At 46.6% G+C, this 23,124-nt stretch overlaps 1 protein-coding gene across 5 annotated transcripts in view; it reads left to right on the forward strand.

Annotated features, from left to right (window-relative positions):
- Positions 1-1,568: 1,568 nt before the first annotated feature.
- The window catches only part of LOC147100324 (dixin-like), a 151,004-nt gene continuing 129,448 nt past the window's right edge, over positions 1,569-23,124 (forward strand). For 2 of the 5 annotated variants that reach the window (XM_085967898.1, XM_085967904.1), the window contains exon 1: positions 6,282-6,434. In XM_085967898.1, the coding sequence (XP_085824024.1) occupies positions 6,411-6,434 (24 nt within the window). In that variant the 5' untranslated portion in view covers positions 6,282-6,410. Of the gene's footprint in view, positions 1,732-6,278; positions 6,435-23,124 lie in introns of those variants that run through there. The other 3 variants (XM_085967902.1, XM_085967897.1, XM_085967896.1) reach the window with 3 other exon arrangements.

A 23,124-nucleotide genomic window follows, 5' to 3' on the forward strand; every position in this document is an offset into this window, starting at 1 on the left:
TTATTGCACAATATATTCTCCCACCTCCCCAGTCACACCCCTTTTTTCACTTTATAAATAAAGGCATAGAGTACAAAAGCCAGGAAGTTATGCTAAACCTATATAAAACACTAGTTCAGCCCCAGCTGAAGTATTGTGTCCAATTCTGGGCACCACACTTTAAGAAGGATGTGAAGGCTTTGGGGAGGGTACAGAAGAGATTTACTAGAGTGGTACCCCCTGTGGGACTTCAGTTACGTGGATAGACTGGAGAAGCTGAGGTTGCTCTCCTTAGAGCAGAGAAGGCTAAGAGGAGATTTGATAGAGGTGTTTAAAATAGTGAAGAGTTTAGGTAGAGTAAATAAAGAGAAACTGTTTCCAATGGCTGAAGGATTGATAACCAGAGGGCACAGATTTAAGGTGATTGGCAAAAGAACCAGAGGCGACATGAAGAAAAGCTTTTTTTATGCAACGAGTGGTTACGATTTGGAATGCGCTGCCTGATAGGGTGGTGGATACAGATTCAATAGTAGCCTTCAATAGGGAATTGGATAAATACTTGAAGGAGAAAAAATTGCAAGGATATGGGGAAAGAGCGGGGGGGGAGTGTGACTAACTGGATTGTTCTTCGAAAGAGCTGGCGCAGACTGATGGGCCGAATGGCCTCCTTCAGTGCTGTACTATTCTATGAAAGAAAGACTTGCATTTATATAGCACCTTTCACGACCACCGGACGTCCCAAAGCGCTCTACAGTCAATGAAGTACTTTTCGAAGTGTAGTCGCTGTTGTAATGTAGGAAACGCGCCTACAATTTGCGCACAGCAAGCTCCCACAAAACAGCAATGTGATAATGACCAGATAATCTGTTTTTAGTGATGTTGATCGAGGGATAACTATTGGCCAGGACACTGGGGATAACTCCCCAGCTCTTCTTCAAAATAGTGGCTGCGGGATCTTTTACGTCCACCTGAGAGAGCGGTCGGGGCCCTCGGTTTAACGTCGCATCCGAAAGACAGCACCACGGACAGGGCAGCACTCCCTCAGCATTGCACCGGGAGTGTCAGCCTGGATTTCAGTGCTCAAGCCCCTGGAGTGGGGACTTGAACCCACGACCTGTGATTCACTGCCTCCCAATCCTAAGATGACAGCTCTGTTGACCAGTGGAGGCAGCTTCCAGCTGCTTGACTTGGGGCGGTGGGTGCCGGGGGGAGCTCGAGGGCGCTTCGAAACGGAGCGGTTGGCGGCCGGACGCGCACGCGCAAATCCGACCGTGGACTAAAATCGTCCGCAGGGCGCACGCGCAGATGCGGCAGCAGCGGCGGCGTCCGGCCATCCCGCGCACGCGCGCGCACACACACATCCGTCAGCGACCGATTCCCGGCAGCCAAGTGCGCAGGCGCAGATCCGGCAGCGACGTAAACCGACCGTCTCACGCACGCGCGCACACACACCCGTCAGCGACCGATTAACGGCAGCCGCGTGCGCACGCGTAGATCCGGCAGAGACCGGATTTTTTTATTTCGGGGCTGCCGCGCCCGCGCACTACTAAAAGCATTTGCGCGGAGCCGCCCCGCCCTCCCCCACCGAGTCTCCATGGTAACCAGCACGCTGTGCCGCACCGCTGTCTTGCGACACCGCGTCAGTTAGGGTGTTAATTCCGCTTTTATACAGAATTTTTTTTTGTTTTTTTTAAAACTGATCATTGCATCGTCTCTGGTGGTGGATGGTAAGAAGCTGCGGCGATCATTAACGTGAGTAGCCAACTGTTGAACTAGTTCTAAGTGCGAATCACAGCTCCCCAGCACAAAGCCTGCAGTGGTCAGTCTGCGAAGGGATGAACAGACCTTGTGCTGTTTGCTCACATTTCTCATTAAACAACAAAAAAAGAGAGAATAATCAAACAGAAACATTGGGTCCGAAAAGACAGAGAGAGAGAGGAGGCGTTTGCATCTTGCAGTTTAATTACTTGCAGTCAGGGCCACACCAGTAAACTGGCTCAAAAAAGTGTCAGTCAGTGCCTCAGTTGGCAGCATTTTCTGCCTCGGAGTCAGAAGGTTGTGGGTTCAAGTCCCCACTCCAGAGACTTGAGCCGCAAACATCTAGGCTGACACTCCAGTGCAGTGCTGAGGGAGTGCCGCACTGTCGGAGGTGCTGTCTTTCGGATGAGACGTTAAACCGAGGCCCCGTCTGCTCTCTCAGGTGGACGTAAAAGATCCCGCCCTGGCACTATTTTGAAGAAGAACAGGAGAGTTATCCCGGGTGTCCTGGACAATATTTATCCCTCAATCAATGTCACTAAACTCTGGCCATTATCACATTGCTGTTTGTGGGAACTTTGTGTGTGCAAATTGGCTGCCGAGTTTCCTACATTACAACAGTGACGACACTTCAAAAATTAGCTGTAATCCGCTTTGGTACGTCCGGTGGCCGTGGAAGGTGCTATATAAATGCAAGTCTTTCCTTTTTTTCTTTCACAGCCTGGCCCGCAATGATGGGTAGAGGGAGACAATTTTTTAAAATTTATTTTTAGATCATTGGTCTTAGATGGTGTTTGGTGCAGCATTTTTGCAGCTGACTGAAGGAGATACAAATAAGTCCGAACCATTTGCAGCTATGCTTTAAAGAGGAATAGATAAACATGAGGTTGTTTGTGGCGTTGATGGAATGGCATTTTCCCCATCTTTTCACCCTACCCTCTTCCTTTGAAGGCTGGGTTTACAGTTCCACTGATGCTGGCAGTTCTCCACTGTCAGATGAAGTGGCCATTATTGATAGGTGTGAACACGCCTTGACAGCGAGTGCCAGCAGGTTATTTAAGGCATCAAAGACAGCTCTCTTCTGATAGCCACACGTGCACTTTCCAGCAAAGGACCACTGAATTAAAATATCAGACGCAAGAAACCTGATTGATTTTTTCCCCCTCTTTCTGCCCTAAGGATGCTGACCCTACCTGTACTGCTGTCCTGGCAGAGATGAATTAAACCAGCACAGGCTGAGGATTGAATCTGCTCTATATGATTTAGTACCACATTATTTGTTGCACTATGTCACAAGGGAATCTTTACTATTAATTAGTTTTTAAAAATTCTTTTGCAATTTCCCCCCCCCCCCCTTGCTCCATCAGTTGCGAAGGCAGCTTATTGCCGAGATACAGTTTCACACTGCTGATAGACACCTCATTCAAATGGCAATTCATATGTGAGGCTGCACAGTGAGTGTTGGCATTTCTCAGGACTGCCAAGCAGAGTTCCTCCTGTTGCAATACACAGCCTTGTAATCTCCAGCTGTTTCGTAAGAATTTTTAGCATCAGGAAATGGCAATTTTGCCTATTTATTATAACAAATCTGATTTGCCCCAGAGTGGAATCACATGCCATAAAGTAAACTGGTGCATTGTTCTGTTTGCTACATGTGCTTTGAGCAAGTTCCCACAGCCTACAGTGAAATTGAGTGTTTCCTTTAATCTTGCCACCCAACAATAAAATTCTGATCCTAGACAGTGTTGCATTGTGTGAGTTAGTCGTCACAGCTTCTCTATGTCTCTAAATATACTCTTTCAGCTGGATAGAACAACAGTAACTTGCATTTATATAGTGCCCTTAACACATTAAAATGTCTTAAGGCACTTCCCAGGTGTGTAATCAGACAAAAATTGACACCAAGTCAAAGAAGGAGATATATAGGTGACCAAAAGCTTAGTCAAAGAGGTAGGTTTTAAAGAGTGTCTGTAAAGGAAGAGAGAGAGAGAGAGAGAGAGAGAGAGAGAGAGGTGGAGAGGTTTAGCAAGGGAATTCCAGAGCTTAGGGCTTAAATGGCTACAGACAAGCCCATCAGAGGTGAGGTGAAGGGAGTGGGGGAACGCACAAGAGGCCCGAGTTGGAAGAACGCAGAGTTATTGGAGGGTTGTAGGGCTGGAGGAGGTTACATGAGATAGTGAGGGGCAAGACCACAGAGGGATTTGAACATGAGGATGAGAATTTTAAAATCGAGGCATTGGTGGAGCGGGAGCCAATGTAGGTCAGCGAGCACAGGGGTGATGGGTGAATGGGACTGGGTGTGAGTTAGGACACGGGGCAGCGAGCACAGGGGTGATGGGTGAACGGGACTGGGTGTGAGTTAGGACACGGGGCAGCGAGCACAGGGGTGATGGGTGAACGGGACTTGGTGTGTGTTAGGACACGGGGCAGCGAGCACAGGGGTGATGGGTGAACAGGACTTGGTGTGAGTTAGGACACGGGGCAGCGAGCACAGGGGTGATGGGTGAACGGGACTTGGTGTGTGTTTAGACACGAGCAGCAGAGTTTTGGATGAGCTCAAGTTTATGGAGGGTGGAAGATGGGATGCGGGCCAGGAGAGCGTTGGAATAGTTGAGTCTGGAGGTAACAAAAGCATGGATGAGAGTTTCATCAGAAGATGGGCGGTGACAGGGGCAGAGATGGGCAGTGTTACAGAGGTGGAAGTAAGCTTTCTTTGTGGTGGAGAGGATATGGGGTTGGAAGCTCAGCTCAGGGTAAAATAGGATGCTGAGGTTGCAAACAGTCTGGTTCAACTTGGGACAGTTGTCGGGGAGGGGGTGGAATTGGTAGCAAGGGAACAGAGTTTGTGAATGGCTTTGGCCTCCCCATTGTTTAATTAGAGGAAGTTGTGGCTCATTCAGGACTGGATGTCGGCAAACAGCTTGACAACATCAGGGCGGTCTAGAGAAGCGATGGGGATGTAGAGCTGGACGTCATCAGCATAAATGTGTAACCTGACATCATGCCTTTGGATGATGCTTTCGAGGGGCAGCATGTAGATGAGAAATAGGTGGTGGGGGGGGGGGGGGGGGCACGGATAGATCCTGGGGGAACACCAGAGGTATCAGTATGGGGGTGGGAAGAGAAGCTATTGCAGGAGTTTCTATGGCTACGACTGGATAGGTAAGAGTGGGACCAGGTGAGAGCAGACCCACTCAGATGGACAATGGAAGTAAGGCATTGGTGGAGGACGATGGTGTGGTCAACCATGTTACAGGCTGCAGACAGGGTGAGAAGAATGAGGAGGGATAGTGTAGCACAGTCACAGTCACAGATGATGTTATTTGTGACTTTGATTAGCGCCGTGTTAGTGCAGTGGCATGTGTGAAAACCTCATTGAAGAGGTTCAAACGTGGAGTTGTGGGAAAGATTGGCACAGATTAGAGAGGCGACAACACGTTCAAGGGCTTTGGAGAGGAAAGGGAGGGTGGCGATGGGGCGGTAGTTTGCAAGGACAGAGGGATCAAGGGTGGGTTTTTTGAGGAGGAGATGAAGACTGCAGATTTGAAAGGTGCAGGGCAGTACCTTAGGAGAGGGAACTGTTTACAGTATCAGCTAGTATGGTGGCCCAGAAGGAAAATTGGGTGGCCAGCAGTTTAGTGCAAATAGCGTTGTGAGACCAGGAGGTGGGTCTCATGGACAAGATGAGGTCGGAGAGGACATAGTGTATGTGTGTGTGTGTACCCAGTAGCAATGTCAAATCCACTATGTGTTACATGTTTTATTTTAATTAAAACTATTGGGGTAATGTTTTGTGTATTTACATAATGAGCTCAGGTTAACAATAACAGGTTTTAAAATAGTTAGTAACACTAGTCAATCTCGCATAGCGTTGCAGATGGGGAGTCATGACCAAGCGTAGTCTTCAGATGTACCAGGGATATAGATAATTAGACCAGGGTCTATAAATGTAATTCAGTTGCTCTTTGAAGGTCATATACCGGACCACATTTTGATACAATAGTTTGATTTAATATTATTTACAGTTAAATAGCAAAAATTGCAACAATTTGGGAAGCAGAGTTAGTTCGGGCGTTAGTTTCTCTGCAGTACAAGTTCAGGAATTGGGAGAAGCAAGATGGACGTACTACAGCAGCATCATTGGTGGTAGGGTGTAATTGCAGTGTGACAAGTTTATATTGGCAATTTCCATTCTAAACGTGGAACATAGGAACTTATAATGGAGAAAGTTGGCAGGAAGATATAATATCAGCCACCATCTCAGCACAACCCCAGCCCGGCATGAGGTTGAAAAGGCCATCCGACAACTGAAGAACAAGGCCTTAGGAGCAGATGGAATCCCCGCCGAGGCACTAAAGCATAGTGGAGAAGCACTACTGGCATGAATATATTATAGATTTCAGTATCTACAGTATCCTAATATTTAGCTGTATCAATTAGAATCTATGAAAGTAAAATATCTGAATAGAATAAGTTAATTTGTATATTTATAAAAAAATGGTGCAAAGTCCTTATAGAAGTGGAAATGCCTTCTAAAAATGTACAATTTATTAATTCTGAAATTTGAGTCTTCTAAATGTCTTTCTCCTCCATTTAGTGTTGAAAGTAATTTGTGCAGGCTACTCCATCAAAGTGCTGCAGATCTGACTTGCAGCAGCACGAATTCCAGAATTATGAGTGCGCCTGAAAAGTTCTCTGTAAGTAATCAAAGAACTATATCAACAGCAAGATGTTTAGATTAAAGTATGCAACAGCAAAGTTAAGTGTACTATCTGTATTCAACATGGGTTTCCAGTGTTAAAGTTGTCCCTCTGTGATAGGAACCTAACATCAGGCAACCTGTCATATTGAATCAATAGCAAAATACTGCGGATGCTGGAAATCTGAAATAACAACAGAAAACGCTGGAAATACTCAGCAGGCCAGGCAGCATCCGTGGAGAGAGAAACAGAGTTAACGTAAGGGTCCCAGACCTGAAACGTTAACTCTGTTTCTCTCTCCACGGATGCTGCCTGGCCTGCCGAGTATTTCCAGCGTTTTCTGTTGTTATTTCGGTCACATTGAATAGCAGGCTGCTACAGTGTCAGACAGTCCCTTTGGGTGCTCTCACTTCACATCTGGGGAGGCCTGCAGTGAGTGGCTGTGCGTGATTGTCATTTTTATCCATCGGTCATCTCTTCCTAATTCCAGCTAACCTTTCATGTACTGCAAGCCTCTGTTGCTATTATACTGTTATCTGTCTCTCTCTGCCTTAAGCTTAACTGTTGTGATTCACTTAAATTCTACTTTTATTTGGATCTAAACCGACTTAACTTTTCGTAAAGCCTCCAATTTGACACATTTTCAACTTTCAAAGATCAACATGAGCTTCTCAAGCCTTTTGAACCTTCTGCAAACCTGGTTTATGTGAACAATGTCTGATCTTAAATACCTTAAAGTATGATGAAGAAAATCCCTCGTCATCAGACATGACCAATTGAGGTGACCAAACTAGTCACATGGATCACTTTCAAATGTGCCATTCAATGAAACAAACATCTGTGAGACTATAATTTATAATTAGTTTGATTAAAAAACTTACTTTCAATTATCTCTTCCCTCTTTTTTTTATTCCCCAGTACCTAAATCATAAGGAGTAGCCAGCACTCAAATAACCAGCTATCTTTCAGTGCCTTGTTCAGGGTTATCTGTCCAAAAATGTGACACATTAGTCTGCCTTTGTTCTTCAATTTTGACAGCCATTAGCTTGAGTTGGTACAAGAGTGCTTTTTAGCTATATTTGACCAAACAAGAATATGTGTATAGAATACAAGGATTAACCCTTTAGCTTGAGCATTTCCTACATGACACCAAGTGGAATGTGGAAAGCCCTATATGTGGTGATTTCAAAACTCCACGTGAAAGGCTATAATCGAGCTTAGGTGATGGGATTCAAGGCAAAAACCTGGGAGTGAATAAAAAAAGTGACTGAAGGGCAGGAAGTAGGGATACCTGTTAGAGGAGCTGTGCCTGGATGAGGGAGTGCTGAGCAATTAATGTTGGGACCTTTACCATTTCTAATTTTTATTATTTTAGATTCAGAAGCTCAATTCAAACAGATCAACTTGCAGGTGATGTTAATTTAGGAGGTGTAATTAAATCTTATAAATCAACATGGGAACTTGATGCGCTATCAATTACTCATAAAAGACGGAGAGTTAGGAGAGTAACTAAAGGCTTTTATTAGCAAAGAACAGAGCATGCCTCTCGTGGTTGACTGGGTTCCAAGAAAGCAGGGGGCTGCAGGTCAATCACCTTTATACCTGGTGCCTGTGGGTGGAGCCAGCCGAGACATGTTGAGGCATGCATAGGTACAACAGTGTGCAACGACAACAACAACAGTGAACAACAATAACAGTGGTTTACCACATTCACCCCTTGTTTAAAATTGAGTCCGGCGGGGTGAAGTGTACTAAAGGTTCGTGTAAGTAAGTCTATCAGGTGGCCTTGTATGCCGTCCTGATCGTCGTGGTGGCGGCGGTGATGGTGCAGCATCCAACGTTGAATCTGGCGTCTCATTGAGTGGTTGGGTGGTCAATGACGGGTCCTGGGGCTGCGGCATGCCGTCTAGCGGGGTTGGGTTGTGGGTAGTGGTGGATGGCAATGGTAGTGTTTCAGGGGCACCCAAAGGTGCGAGATCTCGTGTGGGGGCTGTGTCCTCCCGCCCGTCCGGGTACGCTACGTAAGCGTACTGGGGGTAGGCGTGGGTAGTGGTGGGTGGCGAGGGAGGTGTTTCGGGAGCACCCGAAGGTGCGAGGTCTCGTATGGAGACTGTGTCCTCCCGCCCGTCCGGGTACACCACGTAAGCATACTGAGGGTTGGCATGGAGGAGGCTCACCCTCTCGACCAGGGGGTCCGTCTTATGGGACCTCACGTGCTTCCGCAGTAGGACGGGTCCTGGAGAAGTCAGCCATGTCGGTAACGAGATCCCCGATGTGGACTTCCTGGGGAAGGAGAACATTCTCTCGTGAGGGGTAGCATTGGTGGCTGTACAGAGCAGTGACCGAATGGAATGGAGCGCCGCAGGGAGGGCTTCCTGCCAGCGAGAGGTCAGAAGGCCCTTAGATTTCAAGTTTAAAAGGACTGCCTTCCAGACCGTCGCATTCTCCCTTTCCACCTGGCCATTCCCCCGGGGGTTGTAGCTGGTGGTCCTGCTTGTAGCGATACCTCTCGAGAGCAGGTACTGCCGGAGTTCGTCGCTCATAAAGGATGAGCCCGTCGCTATGAATATAGCTAGGGAAACCGAACAAGGCGAAGAGGTCATTCAGACATTTAATGACCGTGGTACTGGTCATGTCTGAGCAAGGGATGGTAAACGGGAAACGGGAGTACTCATCAATTATGTTGAGGAAGTACACATTGCGGGAGGAGGGGAGGGGCCCTTTAAAATCGACGCTCAGCCGTTCAAAGGGGCGCGTGGCTTTGATCAGGCTTGCTCTGTCTGGCCTATAAAAATGCGGTTTGCACTCGGCACAGATTTGGCAGTTCCTGGTCATGGTCCTGACCTCCTCGATGGAGTAGGGCAGGTTACGGGATTTGATGAAGTGAAAAAAACCTGGTGACCCCTGGGTGGCAGAGGTCATTGTGGAGGGTCTGCAGTCTATCGACCTGCGCGTTGGCGCATGTACCACGTGATAGGGCATCTGGGGGCTCATTGAGTTTCCCGGGCCGGTACAAGATATCGTAATTGTAGGTGGAGAGTTCGATTCTCCACCTCAAGATCTTGTCGTTCTTGATTTTGCCCCTCTGCTTATTATTAAACATAAAAGCTACTGAACGCTGGTCAATGAGCAGGGTAAATCGTTTTCCGGCCAGGTAATGCCTCCAATGTCGCACAGCTTCCACAATGGCCTGGGCCTCCTTTTTGACAGAGGAGTGTCGAATCTCGGGGCCCTGGAGGGTCCTTGAGAAAAAGGCCACGGGTCTCCCCGCCTGGTTAAGGGTTGCAGCTAGGGCAAAGTCGGATGCGTCGCTCTCCACTTGGAAAGGGATGGACTCATCCACTGCGTGCATTGTGGCCTTCGCAATATCTCCTTTTATGAGAGTGAAGGCTGCACAGGCCTCTGCTGTCAGGGGGAAGGAGGTGGACTTGATGAGGGGTCTGGCTTTGTCCGCATAGCTGGGCACCCACTGAGCATAGTACGAGAAAAACCCTAGGCATCTCTTCAGTGCTTTTTGGCAGTGGGGGAGGGGGAGCTCCATAAGGGGGCGCATCCTGTCGGGGTCGGGGCCGATGACTCCGTTCTCCACTACACAGCCAAGAATGGCAAGGCGCTTGGTACGAAACATACATTTGTCCTTGTTGTATGTTAGGTTCAGCCGCTGGGCCGTACGGAGGAATTTCTCTAGGTTAACGTCATGGTCCTGCTGGTCGTGGCCGCAGATGGTGACGTTGTCTAGATAGGGGAAGGTGGCCTGCAGCGCGTTCTGGTCAACCATTCGGTCCATCTCCCTTTGGAAGACCGAAACCCCGTTGGTGACGCCGAAGGGGACTCGGAGGAAGTGGTAGAGACGACCGTCAGCTTCAAAAGCTGTGTACTGGCGGTCCTCAGCCCTGATGGGGAGCTGGTGGTATGCCGACTTCAGATCAATCGTCGAGAACACCCGGTATTGTGCTATCTGATTGACCATGTCAGATATGCGGGGGAGTGGGTATGCATCTAGCTGGGTGTAGCGATTGATCGTCTGGCTGTAGTCAATAACTAGGCGCTGTTTTTCGCCAGTCTTCACTACCACCACTTGTGCTCGCCATGGGCTGGTGCTACTTTCAATAATCCCTTCCTTCAGGAGTCTTGCTACCTCGGATTTAATGAAGCTCCTATCCCCGGCACTGTAACGCCTGCTTTTGGTAGTGATGGGCTTACAGTCGCGGGTGAGGTTAGCGAACAAGGAGGGGGGGGGGGGACTTTAAGGGTGGAGAGGCTGCAAATGGTGCGCGGCGGGCGATTTAAAAGCTGCTGGCTGCAGACTGTGAGTGGGGGGAGGGGTCTGTCGTACGCTAATGTGACACTGTGGCACTGAAAATCCAACCCCAGTAGAACGGCAGCGCAAAGATGGGGCAGGACCAGGAGTTTAAAATTTTTGTATTCTGTGCCCCTTACTGAAAGGGTCACTACACAGTAGCCACCGACGTCCGCTGACTGGGCTTTGGAAGCCAAAGATATCCGATGTCGCGTCGGCAGGACCGGGAGAGAGTAACTGCGCACCGTGTCGGGGTGGATAAAGCTTTCCGTGCTCCCACTGTCAAAAAGGCAGGTAGTGGCGCGGCCGTTTACCGTAATGTCCATCATGGACCTGGACAGTTGATGAGGGAGAGATTGGTCCAGCGTCACGGAGGCCAGCGTATGGTCGAGCGAGTCGATGTGGTCGTCAGATGGGGCGGTGGTTGAGTCCGGGTCCCCCGTGGTTGAAGTTGGAGACGTCCGAGATGGCGGACAAAATGGCGGCGCCCATGGTCCCGATCCCCACGCGGCTGGGGGAGCCCAAGATGGCGGACAAGATGGCTGCCCCCACGGTTCGCACGCGGCGCTGCTGGCGTTAGCGGTTTTACCTTTGCAGGCGCTGACATAGTGTCCTTTCTTCCCGCAGTCGGAGCAGGTAGCGTTTCTCGCCGGGCAGCGTGCTCTGGGGTGTTTTGCCTGGCCACAAAAATAACATTTCTGTGCCTTGGACATTGCAGCAGCAGTTGAAGGTGGCGGTCCCATGACCCAAGGTTGTGGCGTCCACGTTGCGGAGCGGTTAGGGGAGAAGGCGTCCATATTCCTGTGGGCCGCGTCGAGCGAGAGTGCGAGGGACACTGCCTTTCTCAGGTCCATTTCTCCCTTTTGCAACAGTCTCTGCCGGGAGTAGTCGGACCTTAGACCCGCAACGAAAGCATCTCGGATCAGTCCCTCCGTGTGTGCTGCGGCTGATACTTCTTTGCAATCGCAGTCTCGGCCGAGTATCCGTAGTGCCCGTAGGAAGGCCTCCACCAATTCCCCGGGCTGCTGTCTGCGGGATCTTAAGAGGTGCCTGGCATAGACCGTATTTACTGGGCGTGCGTATTGCCCTTTTAGCAGATCGATAGCCGCCGCGTAGGTCGTCGCGTCCTGGATTATTGTATAAACTTGGTGGCTCACCTTTGAGGCCAGGATTTCCAACTTGTTTTCGTCCAGGGTCACAGTTGAGGCTTGCAGGTAGGCCTCGAAGCAACGCAGCCAATGCGCGAACTTGGTAGCCGAACCCGCTTCTTGGGGGTCTAGGTCCAGGCATGTTGGTCTGAGGGCTCGCAGCAGCTCCTGCTGCTCAGCGTTTGGTGCAGCAGCCTGCAGTTCAGCGTTTGGTGCAGCAGCCTGCTGTTCAGCGTTTGTCGACATTTTGTTTTTGCTAATAAAATTGATGCGCTATCAATTACTCATAAAAGATGGAGAGTTAGGAGAGTAACTAAAGGCTTTTATTAGCAAAGAACAGAGCATGCCTCTCGTGGTTGACTGGGTTCCAAGAAGGCAGGGGGCTGCAGGTCAATCACCTTTATACCTGGTGCCTGTGGGTGGAGCCAGCCGAGACATGTTGAGGCATGCATAGGTACAACAGTGTGCAACGACAACAACAACAGTGGTTTACCACAGAGCTATAATATGACAGCCCAAATACGTTAATGGGCGTATCAATGCCAGATGAGATTTAATATGAACAAGTGTCAAGTACTGCATGAATCATGGTGAAATAGCTGAGGGTAAAATTGAAAGAGATATAGGAATTTTTAGAGTCGATGCTCAACATGTTTATCACTGTGGTGCAGCAATCGACTTCTGAACTACGTGGCAAAAACAGTAGAATATAAGCTAGATGAAGTCATGCTTAAACTGTATGGTGCTCTGGTCAGGTTACACCTTGAGTTCTGTGCCTACTTCTCGTCACTGAGACACAAAGGAGACATCAAGCCCTGGAGGTATTTCAGAGAGGAGCCACGAGACTGACCCCTAGCATCGAAAAATAAAGTTATGAAGGAAAGATTGGAGAAACTTTGGGCTCTTCTGTCTTGAATGGAGGCAGCTGACAGGTGATCTCATACAGTTATTAAGATAGTAAATGGATGGAAAAGACAAACCTAAACATAGAAGATAGGAGCAGGAGCAGGAGCAGTAGGCCATTCGGCCCCTCGAGCCCACTCCGCCATTTAATCAGATCATGGCTGATCATCCAAATTCAGTACCCTGTCTCTGCTTTCTCCCCATATCCCTTGATCCCTTTAGCCTCAAGAAATATATCCAACTCCTTCTTGAATATATTTAATGAATTGGCCTCAACTGCCCTGTGTGGCAGAGAATTCCACAGGTTCACCACTCTCTGGGTGAAGAAATTCCTCCTCATCTCTGTCCTAAATGGCTTACCCCTTATCTTTAGACTGTGACCCCTGGTTCTGGACTCTCCCGCCATCGGGAACATCCTTCCTGCATCTAGTCTGCCTAGTCCTGTTAGAACAGGACACTTTCAAACACATTTCGCAGGTTACAAATGATAGAAATGATCCCTTAAAGTTTTTGATGCCCCACTATTCCAAACTAAATTATGAGTGTAGGATAGAGGGCACAGATTCAAACTCGTAAAAGGCAAATTTAGGACCGGTGTTAAAAAGTTCTTGTTTAGCACATGGAATGGAAATTCAGGTAGGGTGGTGGTGATGAAAATCCAGCAATCATTTAAGAAACACTTGGATGTCACGATGGGCAAACTGTGAGATCTTTTTGAATGAATAAGTTAAGATGGGCTAAATGGCCTTACTCATCTGTAAATATCTTGTCTATTGTATGTTTTAAAGATCAAGGTATGATCTTTGACGGTAATTTACAGGTTTTACTGTATATGCCTTGGGAGCCACATAGAATATAACCTAAATGCAGTTTTATTTCCTGCCTCTAGTGAAAAGCAATAGTAGCAGTAAACATAGCTACGTCTCCAGCCATCAGGGGAGGTCTCTGTCCAAAAACATACAGTAGTTGCAAACATGGCATTTGAAGATGAGTGCAGGTGCAAATCTTGCACATGTGCAGTTGTTCCATTGTTGCTACTTGTACTCCAAATTCACCCTGCAGTTTCAAGGGGGCGAGTGCAGAATAGCACCATAGAAATGGGACGTAATTCTGCACTTGCCTAGTTCTCAGTCTGGACCATGCATGCTATCAAGGAAGTGGTGAGCAAAGATCTGCACTCCTTCACTAGCAGGGAAGAAAAATCAGAGGGCCATTCGCTACAGTTGGTGATGGTTGTGTGGTATAAAGGTGGGGTGGGTGGAAGGAAAAAAATCAGGAAATACCTTGCAAAAAATAGACCCTATGTCTGTGGCAGCAGATTGCATCAGCTGGAGTCAATGGCAATGAAAATTAACTGTGAAAATGTTTTATCAGGATTACTGAATAATAACATTTAGGCCGCGATTTCGCCGACTGAGGTGGGTTCAGGGCGGCCGGGGTCGGTGTCGTGGTCCCAGCCCGCTGCCTGCTGCAGCCCGCACTCTCCAAGCGATTTTTCGTTAATAGGGCTTGTTAAGCCCGCCCAGTGCGTTTGCCAGCCAATTGAAGGGACCATGCCCAAATTGATATTGACAGTTGTGCTGTCAGTGTTCTACAGCATTGAGGTGCTGCGAACACTTGACAAGCTCTGCACAGAGGTGCACGGCTGCACCCAGGCTCTCCCATGACTCCCTCCAGTCACAGCACACAGGGAGGTTCTCTTCCCTTCCCATGGGCGGAAGGCACCTCCACAGGAGATAACGCAGCCTGGTTGCACATTGCACAGGAGGACACAAGCAGGGATGTCGTCAGGAGGACCAGGCTGCAGTGGCGCAAACCTTTCGATGATCTCAGTAGATCTTGAAACGTTACTGCAAAGCCACACGCAACCTCATCCTGCTGTGCCACTCATCACATCCCCATCACCCTGCCTTCCCTACCCTACTCCTACACATCCTTACTCACACCAACTTACCTTGCACCTTCACCTCTCTATCTACATTATCACTTCCCCATCTCACTAGCCACCCCTCACACTCACTCTCATCCTACTGCAAGCATACGAACTAACTCACAAGGGTAGGCACTTGGGTGGTTTAGCCAATGTTCATGTGAAGTTTCTGTTAATGTGTTGTCAAACATTGAAATCTATATTTTCAACACTTTACCTTATTGGACAGATCTGTGCTCACCTTTGGAAGTGTCTTAGTGAGCGCCAGTGAATTTTGAGACAAAACTCCGCCCCACCCCACCCCAATTATGATGAGTGTGAAAGGAATGGCTTCAACATTATAGGGATGCTTTATGGTGCTGGGGTGGGGTGGTATCAACCTGGCACATCATGTGGCAGCCAGGGTGTTGTACAGCATCAAGTGAAGTAAATCTGGCCAAGGTGATGCCATTGCTGGCCTCCCGGGCAGCAATGTTGTCGGGTGCTGATGGTTGGTGTTGTTGGTGATGTTGATGTGCCTGGTGATGTTGGTGTTGGGGCTGATCGTGGAGGGATTCAGAGGATCAAGGTGAGATTTTTTCAAGGGCGCCGATGTTGCTGGAATAGATGGCAGCTGAAGTTGAGATGACGGAAGCGATCTGTCAATGGTGAGGGAGCTTGTTCCAAGGAGGTGACAGTGGATAGAGAGTTTACTGCAAATACTTCCAAACTGCATAAAGCGCAAAAGTGTCTTCCAAGTCCTGAAGGCTCAAGCTTGTGACATTGGAAAGTGAACAGCTGTGAAATTTGCGCTTTCATACCACTTTTGCAACTGCCACCTATTCACAGCAATGGGGAGAGATAGAGAACCTGACATACTTAACTGACGTGATCTCCGAACGACGTGAATCTCGTTGAAAAAATGGGAAAATAGAAATAGGCTGTCAAAATAGTAGTTAACAAGCATTTAACTATCCTACATGCCTCCCCCGCCGCTTGGTGTCAGGTCTGTTCTCAAATTGCAGACCCGACACTTTGGAAAGTTACATGGAGACGGGTTTTGGAGCGGGTTCCTAGTCCACTGTCAATCATTTTGATTTTGACAGCGGACCCGCCTCCAAACCCGCACTCCGTGTCAGCAAAATTGCGGCCTTAGTATTTATAATACTTTAGAATTGATTTTGAACTGAATTCTTGAAATAGGAAAAAAACTACTACTATTTAGAAGAAGAATGTCAATGGTTTGAAGTGTCAGTATTTCATAAGTTGTATATTGCTCTTGTACAGTTTGTGGGCTGGATTTTGTGAATGGAGATGTGCTGGAGGCGGGACTGCTGCTTGCCGGGTCTCAGTCCCGCCTCCTCCATCATGTTCTGGCCAACCAGTGGGATTGTCCCCTGATTGACCTTGTTAAGCCCGCCCTGCGGGCTCAGCAGGCCAATTAGGGGGAAGTCACTGACAGAGCACGTCAACGTCTGACAGGCCATCTGTCAAGACTTCTTGAAAGAAGAAATGTCAGTGTTTGACAGCTCTGTGAAGCTGTCAAACACTGACATTCTGCGTAGCTTGATGAGTTCTTGTGTTCAGGACTCATCAAACCTTTCTACTTTGTAGAAAGCAGATGACTGTTGGTTCGGAGGATCCAACAGCCAGTCTGTAAAATCTACAATGGAGATGTCGGGGACTCCGGAGCCACAGCGGCTGAAGGCTGTAGGCAGAAACAAAGGTAAGTGAACATTTTCTAACACTTAACACTCACCTCACATACTTACCACTCCACACTTGCATCCATCACTCACCTCTACATCTCACTTTCAGGCCCCTCCGACCCCCGCAGACCTCCTACTCGACTCCTCCAACCCGGCAGGGTTCTCAGAGATCGGGAAGCCGGCACCTGAAAAGGTAAAATGGGACGAATCCTTTTTTCTGCCTGTTAACTGGCAGTTAAAAGGATTTAATCCCTTTCCCGTCTCGAGGAGACAGGACCCGAGGCAGGACGGCTTCCCGCCTCCTGGCAAAAGGGCACGGAGGCGGGATGGGGGCGGGTTTGCCATCCGCCCCCACTTTCGGCAACTTTACCGGCAGTTCAGTCTCCATACCCGCCTCCTCGGGGCTGACAAAATCCAGCCCTGTGCCTCTGCAATGCAAGTTATAAGTTGCAACAGTGTATGCTTATATTTAGAGGCGATGAAAACATGCATGGGGGCGTGACTTGTATACCAGATTTTACAGCACTTGTGTTAGATGCTGCAAAACATTAAAATATTGATGAAATCTGACAATATACATTTGTAGAGTTTTTTTTTTTTTAATTCCAACTATTAATGAACATGGACATTATAGATTTAGCTGTAGCTGCTGATTTGCAATCTCACCAGCATTGATCAGCATCCGGAAGTCAGAAAATAGACAGACAGTCATTCGTTTCCATAGTACCAGGTTGTGAAAGCTGCTGGTTTGTGGTTGAGATGTTGAACAGCTCAATGCATTAATGCATGTGTCAACAGGAAAAGAAATGATCATGCAAATAGAGTAGTTGGTCTGTCCCTCATGAAGAAGGAAATAGTTTAATTCACAGTTTACTAGCCTGCTTCATATATGGTTTTCAAAATGCTCAGGAATTCATTTAGACTTTGCTGAAAATGTTCTCCAGTGTGAACTAAAAGGAAGAAATATTGTTCCCTTCATCCTTACTCTCAATGCTTGGTAATGTTTTTCGTAATTAGTGCATGAATAACTGCCCTCCACTTCCCCTTCCCCTCTCAGTATACGGTGTAACAGTTTAATCTGGCAGTATGAGACCCAGAAATTGACTGATTGGGCATTTTGAATTTGAAAACATTCAGTTGCTTACAGTGAACTAATGTTTGGTTATCTGATTAGAGATTTTGGATTTGAAGTTAACGGACGGGTCTTGGTTGTCACATGGTTGACAGATTAGCCTATTAAAAAGTACTGTCACACATGATTCTATCTCACCCCATTTCTGGCTATTTATAGTAAACTAGCTGGGGGAGCCCGGCGGTGCCGAGGCTTTTTGAGGGCATGTTGTTGTTGGAAGAGAGAGAGAGGGAGCGACTGGGGGGGGGGAGAGGGAGAGAGAGAGAGAGAGAGAGAGAGAGAGAGAGAGAGAGAGAGAGAGATTGGGAGTGTGAGCCTAGAAGGAGACGGGACGAGGCTCGAGGCGCTCCGCGTCCCTCTTAGGGTGCTGAAACTGAATATCGCAGCGCAACGTGCCGCAGCGCCACACGCTGCAGTACTGCCTCCCATTGTTAAGGGGGAGGGGCCTGCAACAGTGCGATCCCCGCTCGCGAGTGCCGGCAAACGAGCCCGGCACCAAGGAGAAGTGCCGGGCTCTCGGGAAACAGTCGGCAATGCTGCGTTTGGGGGGGGGGGGGGGGGGGGGGGGGGGTGGGTCAGGAGGCCAGGGACGGAGGTGCTGGCAGGCGGCCGCCCCGCACCTCCACCTTAACTTGCGCCGCTGCCGGCACAGTAAGGCCCCGTGAACTGGGCGTGGGTAGCGAACGGCGCAACTGCGCCGTTCGCTACCAAATATCGCGAACGGGGCGCTGCGCACACCGATGACGTCATCGGTGGCGGCGCAGCGCACATGGCTAACACCACCATTAGCGCCCCTGCTGAATATCGCGGGAGGCGCAGCCAGTGGCGCTACAGCCACTGACTGCCTCTTTAGGCGCTAACAGGTGGCGCTACTCACCCAATTTTTCCCCCACTATCTTCAATTCAGTATGTGTAGGTGATAGGAGCCACGTTACATGTTTTAAATCACACTACCCTTGGTAGTTGTTGACATTTGCAGAACTTATCACAGATTGGCATGTTGTGCTAAATCACTTATCTTACAGTTCATTGTCTTCTGGATGCTGACTAAACTGCTGTACATTTCAAAATGTTCTGGTTTTAATTTGGATTTCCAGCATTTAGCTCTTTTCATCTTTTCTACGGAGTACCCGAGAGTTCAGTGTATCATTAAGGAAGCTGATTCCATTATGTCGGAGGTCCTACAGTAGGGAGGAAGTGGGTTCAATGTGTTTTTTTCTTAGAATTCTATTTACTTTCCTAAAATATTTTATTGGATTTTTTACGAAGCTTGTTAAAATATATATAACTTTTTTCTGGTCTTTTTACAAAAAAAAACTTTTTTGAAAGTTAAATTTACTCCGCATTTTGTCTATTGTACGTCTTAGCGTTTTTCTAAAAGGATTTAGCAGTTTCAAATTGAACTTTAATAGTTCTGAAAAGGGATGCTGAATTTTTTCAAAAGATAAGCTTAATTGGTTTTAAATTGTGGAAGAGTTTGCGTCAGAATTGATATGGGATTACATGTTTTTAAAAATGTGTGCCTTCGCTATCTGTAATAGGGCAATATTTTAATATGTAACATATGATAAGAAGCATGTGCTTTTTGTTAGGACACCGTTTGTCATTTCAGGAATGAACAAAGGAGCACTGCAACGGCTACAAAAAGCCAAGTTAGAGAGTTACCTTCAAAATGTTCACTCACAGGCTCAGCTCCTCCATAATTAATGGAGAGGGGGCTCTGGCCATTGCCAGGTCACATAGATGCATCTCTTAGCAGCTGACTAAGTGTAGTAATGCTTAAGGATGTGGAGAAAATTGTCCAACCATCCTCTTGGCTGCAGTTGGGTTTTGGCAGACAAGATCAGATAAAGGGACCGGAGCAAACGAGTTTAATAAAATTAGAGGCGTACTTACCTTCATTTAAAAAAAAGTTATGGTATCTGTGGGTGTAACTTGTTGGTATACAGATACAGGAAACTCTCTCTTAACCGGCACCTAAATATCCAGAAATCTCTCTTAACCGGCAAAATTCAGGAGTAGGTTCAGGTAAGTTTTACTATAGATTAGTGGCCGTGTAACCGGGGTTCCTGCACCTGTGGCCGTGTAACCGGGGTTCCTGGATCTGTGGCCGTGTAACCGGGGTTCCTGCACCTGTGGCCGTGCAACAGGGACTCCTGGATCTGTGGCCGTGTAACCGGGACTCTTGCACAAGTGCCGTGTAACCAGGACTCTTGCACAAGTGCCGTGTAACCGGGACTCCTGCACCCGTGGCCGTGTATGGGGCTCTCATACCTTGGTAAGTATACCTCTGTAATCCGGACTTTTTGATCAACTGGCACCACGCCGGTCTCGTCGGTGCTGGATAAAAAAAAGTTTCCTGTATATGACACCTCACATGTGGCGTTCACAATCTCAGTCACATAGGTGCAGATGGAGCCAGGTACATTCCTACAGAGAAAAGTGGATCGTCAACCATGGCTGCATCAATTTACATCAGTTTAGCACTTCAAACCTCAGAATCAATGCAAAGGAATCTTTCTTCATCTGAAGAAGAGCAGAGGAGTTCCCCAGGCCAACATTTATCCCTCAACCAGTATCACTAAATCAAATTATCTGGCCATTTATCTCATTGCTGATTTTGGGACCCTGGCTGAGAGAAAATTGGCTGCCATGCTTGCCTACACTACAACAGTGACTACATTTCAAAAGTACGTCATTGGTGTTGAAGTCTTTGGGATATCTGAGGATGTGAAAGGTGCTATTGTGGCGGAGCCACTAAAGGACTCAGATCGTTTGTATATAATTCCCTTTAACAACATGTTAGCTACAGCCTGAGTCTGTATCTTTATTTATACTGTTTACTTGTACAGAGCGTGATTACTTTAACAGCGCGGGTAAACGTGATGACGTCATGCCGTTCATCACGTGATCCCCCACTGGCAGGAAGAACGTGATGATGTCATGACGTCAACCACGGGATCGCCCTAGGCAGTCCTCGTGGAGCCTCCGAACTGAGCAGACCTACACTCGATGTTCTCCTGTAGTTACTTGTTTGAACCTGTTAGTTTCCATTAAACTTTGTTTTGTTTGATCGCCTGAGTGGACCTGTCTTTGGATAGGAACTAGACATTCCTACACTATATAAATGCAAGTCTTTCTTCCTCTATATAAATGCAAGTTGTTGTTGCTGCTGCTAAACATTTCATTTTATAGTTCAGTAATATATGAGCACACTTTCTACTGTTTAAAAAAAAAAGTAAAATTAAACAAACTCAGGTAATTGTAATTGTGCAGTGGTTGAATTGCAGTGCAGCAACTGAAACAGGTATAGCAGTTAGAATGGCTGTGTTGTAAAATGCTGTTTATGTACAGATTCTGATGGTATTGAGAACGTGTGGAGAAAATGAGTAATACTGTATTGCTCTCCATTTTTCTGCTGGTGATACTGGTTTTTGGTGTACGATGACAACTGTGAGCTGTTTATTAATGTGACTGTAGGCTCAGACACTGAGGTTTAGTAAAATGTCCAGTGGATTAGGCAGAATAAACTGGTTATGCTGAGTAAATAGTAGCTTTCTTGTATTTGATATAGAAATGAAAATTGTAGACTATAAAAAACTGTTAAAAATTTTAATTACTTGGCATTTTCAGACCTCAAATTTACAGATGTGTACTGTAGGGTTTTTTAAAAACTCTGTAGGGAATGAGATATAAGAATCAACCTAGGCTTAAAAACTTTCAAAATAATTGGTTTTATTGACATTAAGACGCAACAATTTTCCAGATGGAGATGCCTACAACTTGAAACTCAAGTCCATTGCTTTAGTTTTCCTTTAAAGCTGGTATTAAAAGTCCATATTGAAAAGTCCAAAATCCTTCAGTACAGATTGGTGTTTGGTACATTTTCAAAATTCAGAATGCATCGGGAGAGCAGACTGTGACTGGGCTGATAATACTAAAGCTTTCCATTACAACATCATTTTTCCTTATACTTTGAATATAGCTCGATAAAGCACAGTGACTTTAGTACAATAGGTTTTATTTCACTTTACTTCCTGAACAAGCTAAAGCCTTTGATCAACTGCGGCTTCTGTTTGCAAGTAGATTACAGTCGAAGGTAACGCTATGGACATTCTCTGGAAGGCTATTGTTGAAACTTATACAAAAAGATGCTTTTATTTAGTGTCAACATTGTCATATCTTCATGACCATCGACTGAAAGATGACCTCCAGCTCAAGCAATATTTCTGTGCTCTAGCGGCATTATGTAAACCCATCTCAACATCCTGGAACTGATTGAAAGGTGTTACACTTGAGATCTGGTTGGATTTGCTGCCAAGTTAATAACTTTCCTGCCTTCTTACAAATAATGCTGTTCTGATGTTGGCACTTATGGAACATTGTTATTTACCATGTGCAAATGTCAAAGAGGTCATGGAGGTATCCTGTGAGAGTGGGCCATATAAGTGGGACAGTTCCACTGAACCCAATATTGTGGATTTGGCAGCCAAGGTAGGTTTAATGCAGTTTATCTTATAAAGTATTAGTACAGACCCAGCACAGAACATGAATGAAACCTAGGACATTCTTGAAGTGGCTTAGTACTACACTAAACAAAACAAGGATCCCAAGAAAGTTTGATTCTAATGGATCTCCATAGTAGAACCTGGCTGGTTGATCTGACAGAAACGGTAGGAGAGCTTTGTGTCCCAGTAATTGCTCCTTGTTTGGTTTTTTAATATTGATATTGCTGCTGTTGTTTGTGTATGGACAAAGGCACACAAAGCCTTACAGTTTGCTGTGGTTCATTTTCATGCTGGGCTTTCTATACTGTAGTAGAATGCCACTACTCTTTCTACTGATCTGTTTTGTGATGGTGGTTTATAATTTTTATGTATATTTGTGTAAAATTTAAAATGCGTTTTTGTACTCATTAATGTGTGAGCTGTCGGTGCTGGTATTCCCATGCATGGCATCAAATGTTCTTCTAGCTATAATTCAAACACTATGCTTAAAGGGAATTGTGTTCAGATTAAGTGGCACTTAATCTTAAATGGAGTAAAGGGAGGTGTCATTTACCGGTGTCTCAGTAATTCCTTGTTCTTAGGTCTTAAACTGCTGATTAGGAGTGGCTTGGAAAACAGATTATTTGTGTAGAATTTTCCTTGCAGTGACATCTGTTTGTATTTTAATGATGTATTAGCAAGAAATGCTGCTCCAGTCACTGTCCTCATTTTGATGTCATTGAAGGAGGATTTTTGCACAAAATTTCTGCTTCCATGCCTGCTCCGACCAAGAGTTTTTAAAAAGCATAAAGATAAACCTGGGGCAACTGAGAGGTGTCGGTAATTGTACAGATATCTTTTATAACAGGAATGTAATTAAGTGACCATTTAAATGATCACAATTTCTCTGTGAGTAAGATCACTTCTATATTTTGTAAGCTTACTTTTAAGTCTTCTACACAAATAGCAAATCTGAAGCCTACAATATTAAGGTTGCATAAGCTTCCGGTAGATGTACAAACCTTTACTATCTTTAACATTCAGTCTTGTACAGCAGTGATTTTCAACTTTTAAGGACAAGCATGGCCAACATGTGGCC

The sequence above is a fragment of the Somniosus microcephalus genome, chromosome 26 (assembly GCF_052327205.1).
Source record: "Somniosus microcephalus isolate GS21.2 chromosome 26, FLI_Smic_1.0, whole genome shotgun sequence".
Taxonomy (NCBI): Eukaryota; Metazoa; Chordata; class Chondrichthyes; order Squaliformes; family Somniosidae; genus Somniosus; species Somniosus microcephalus.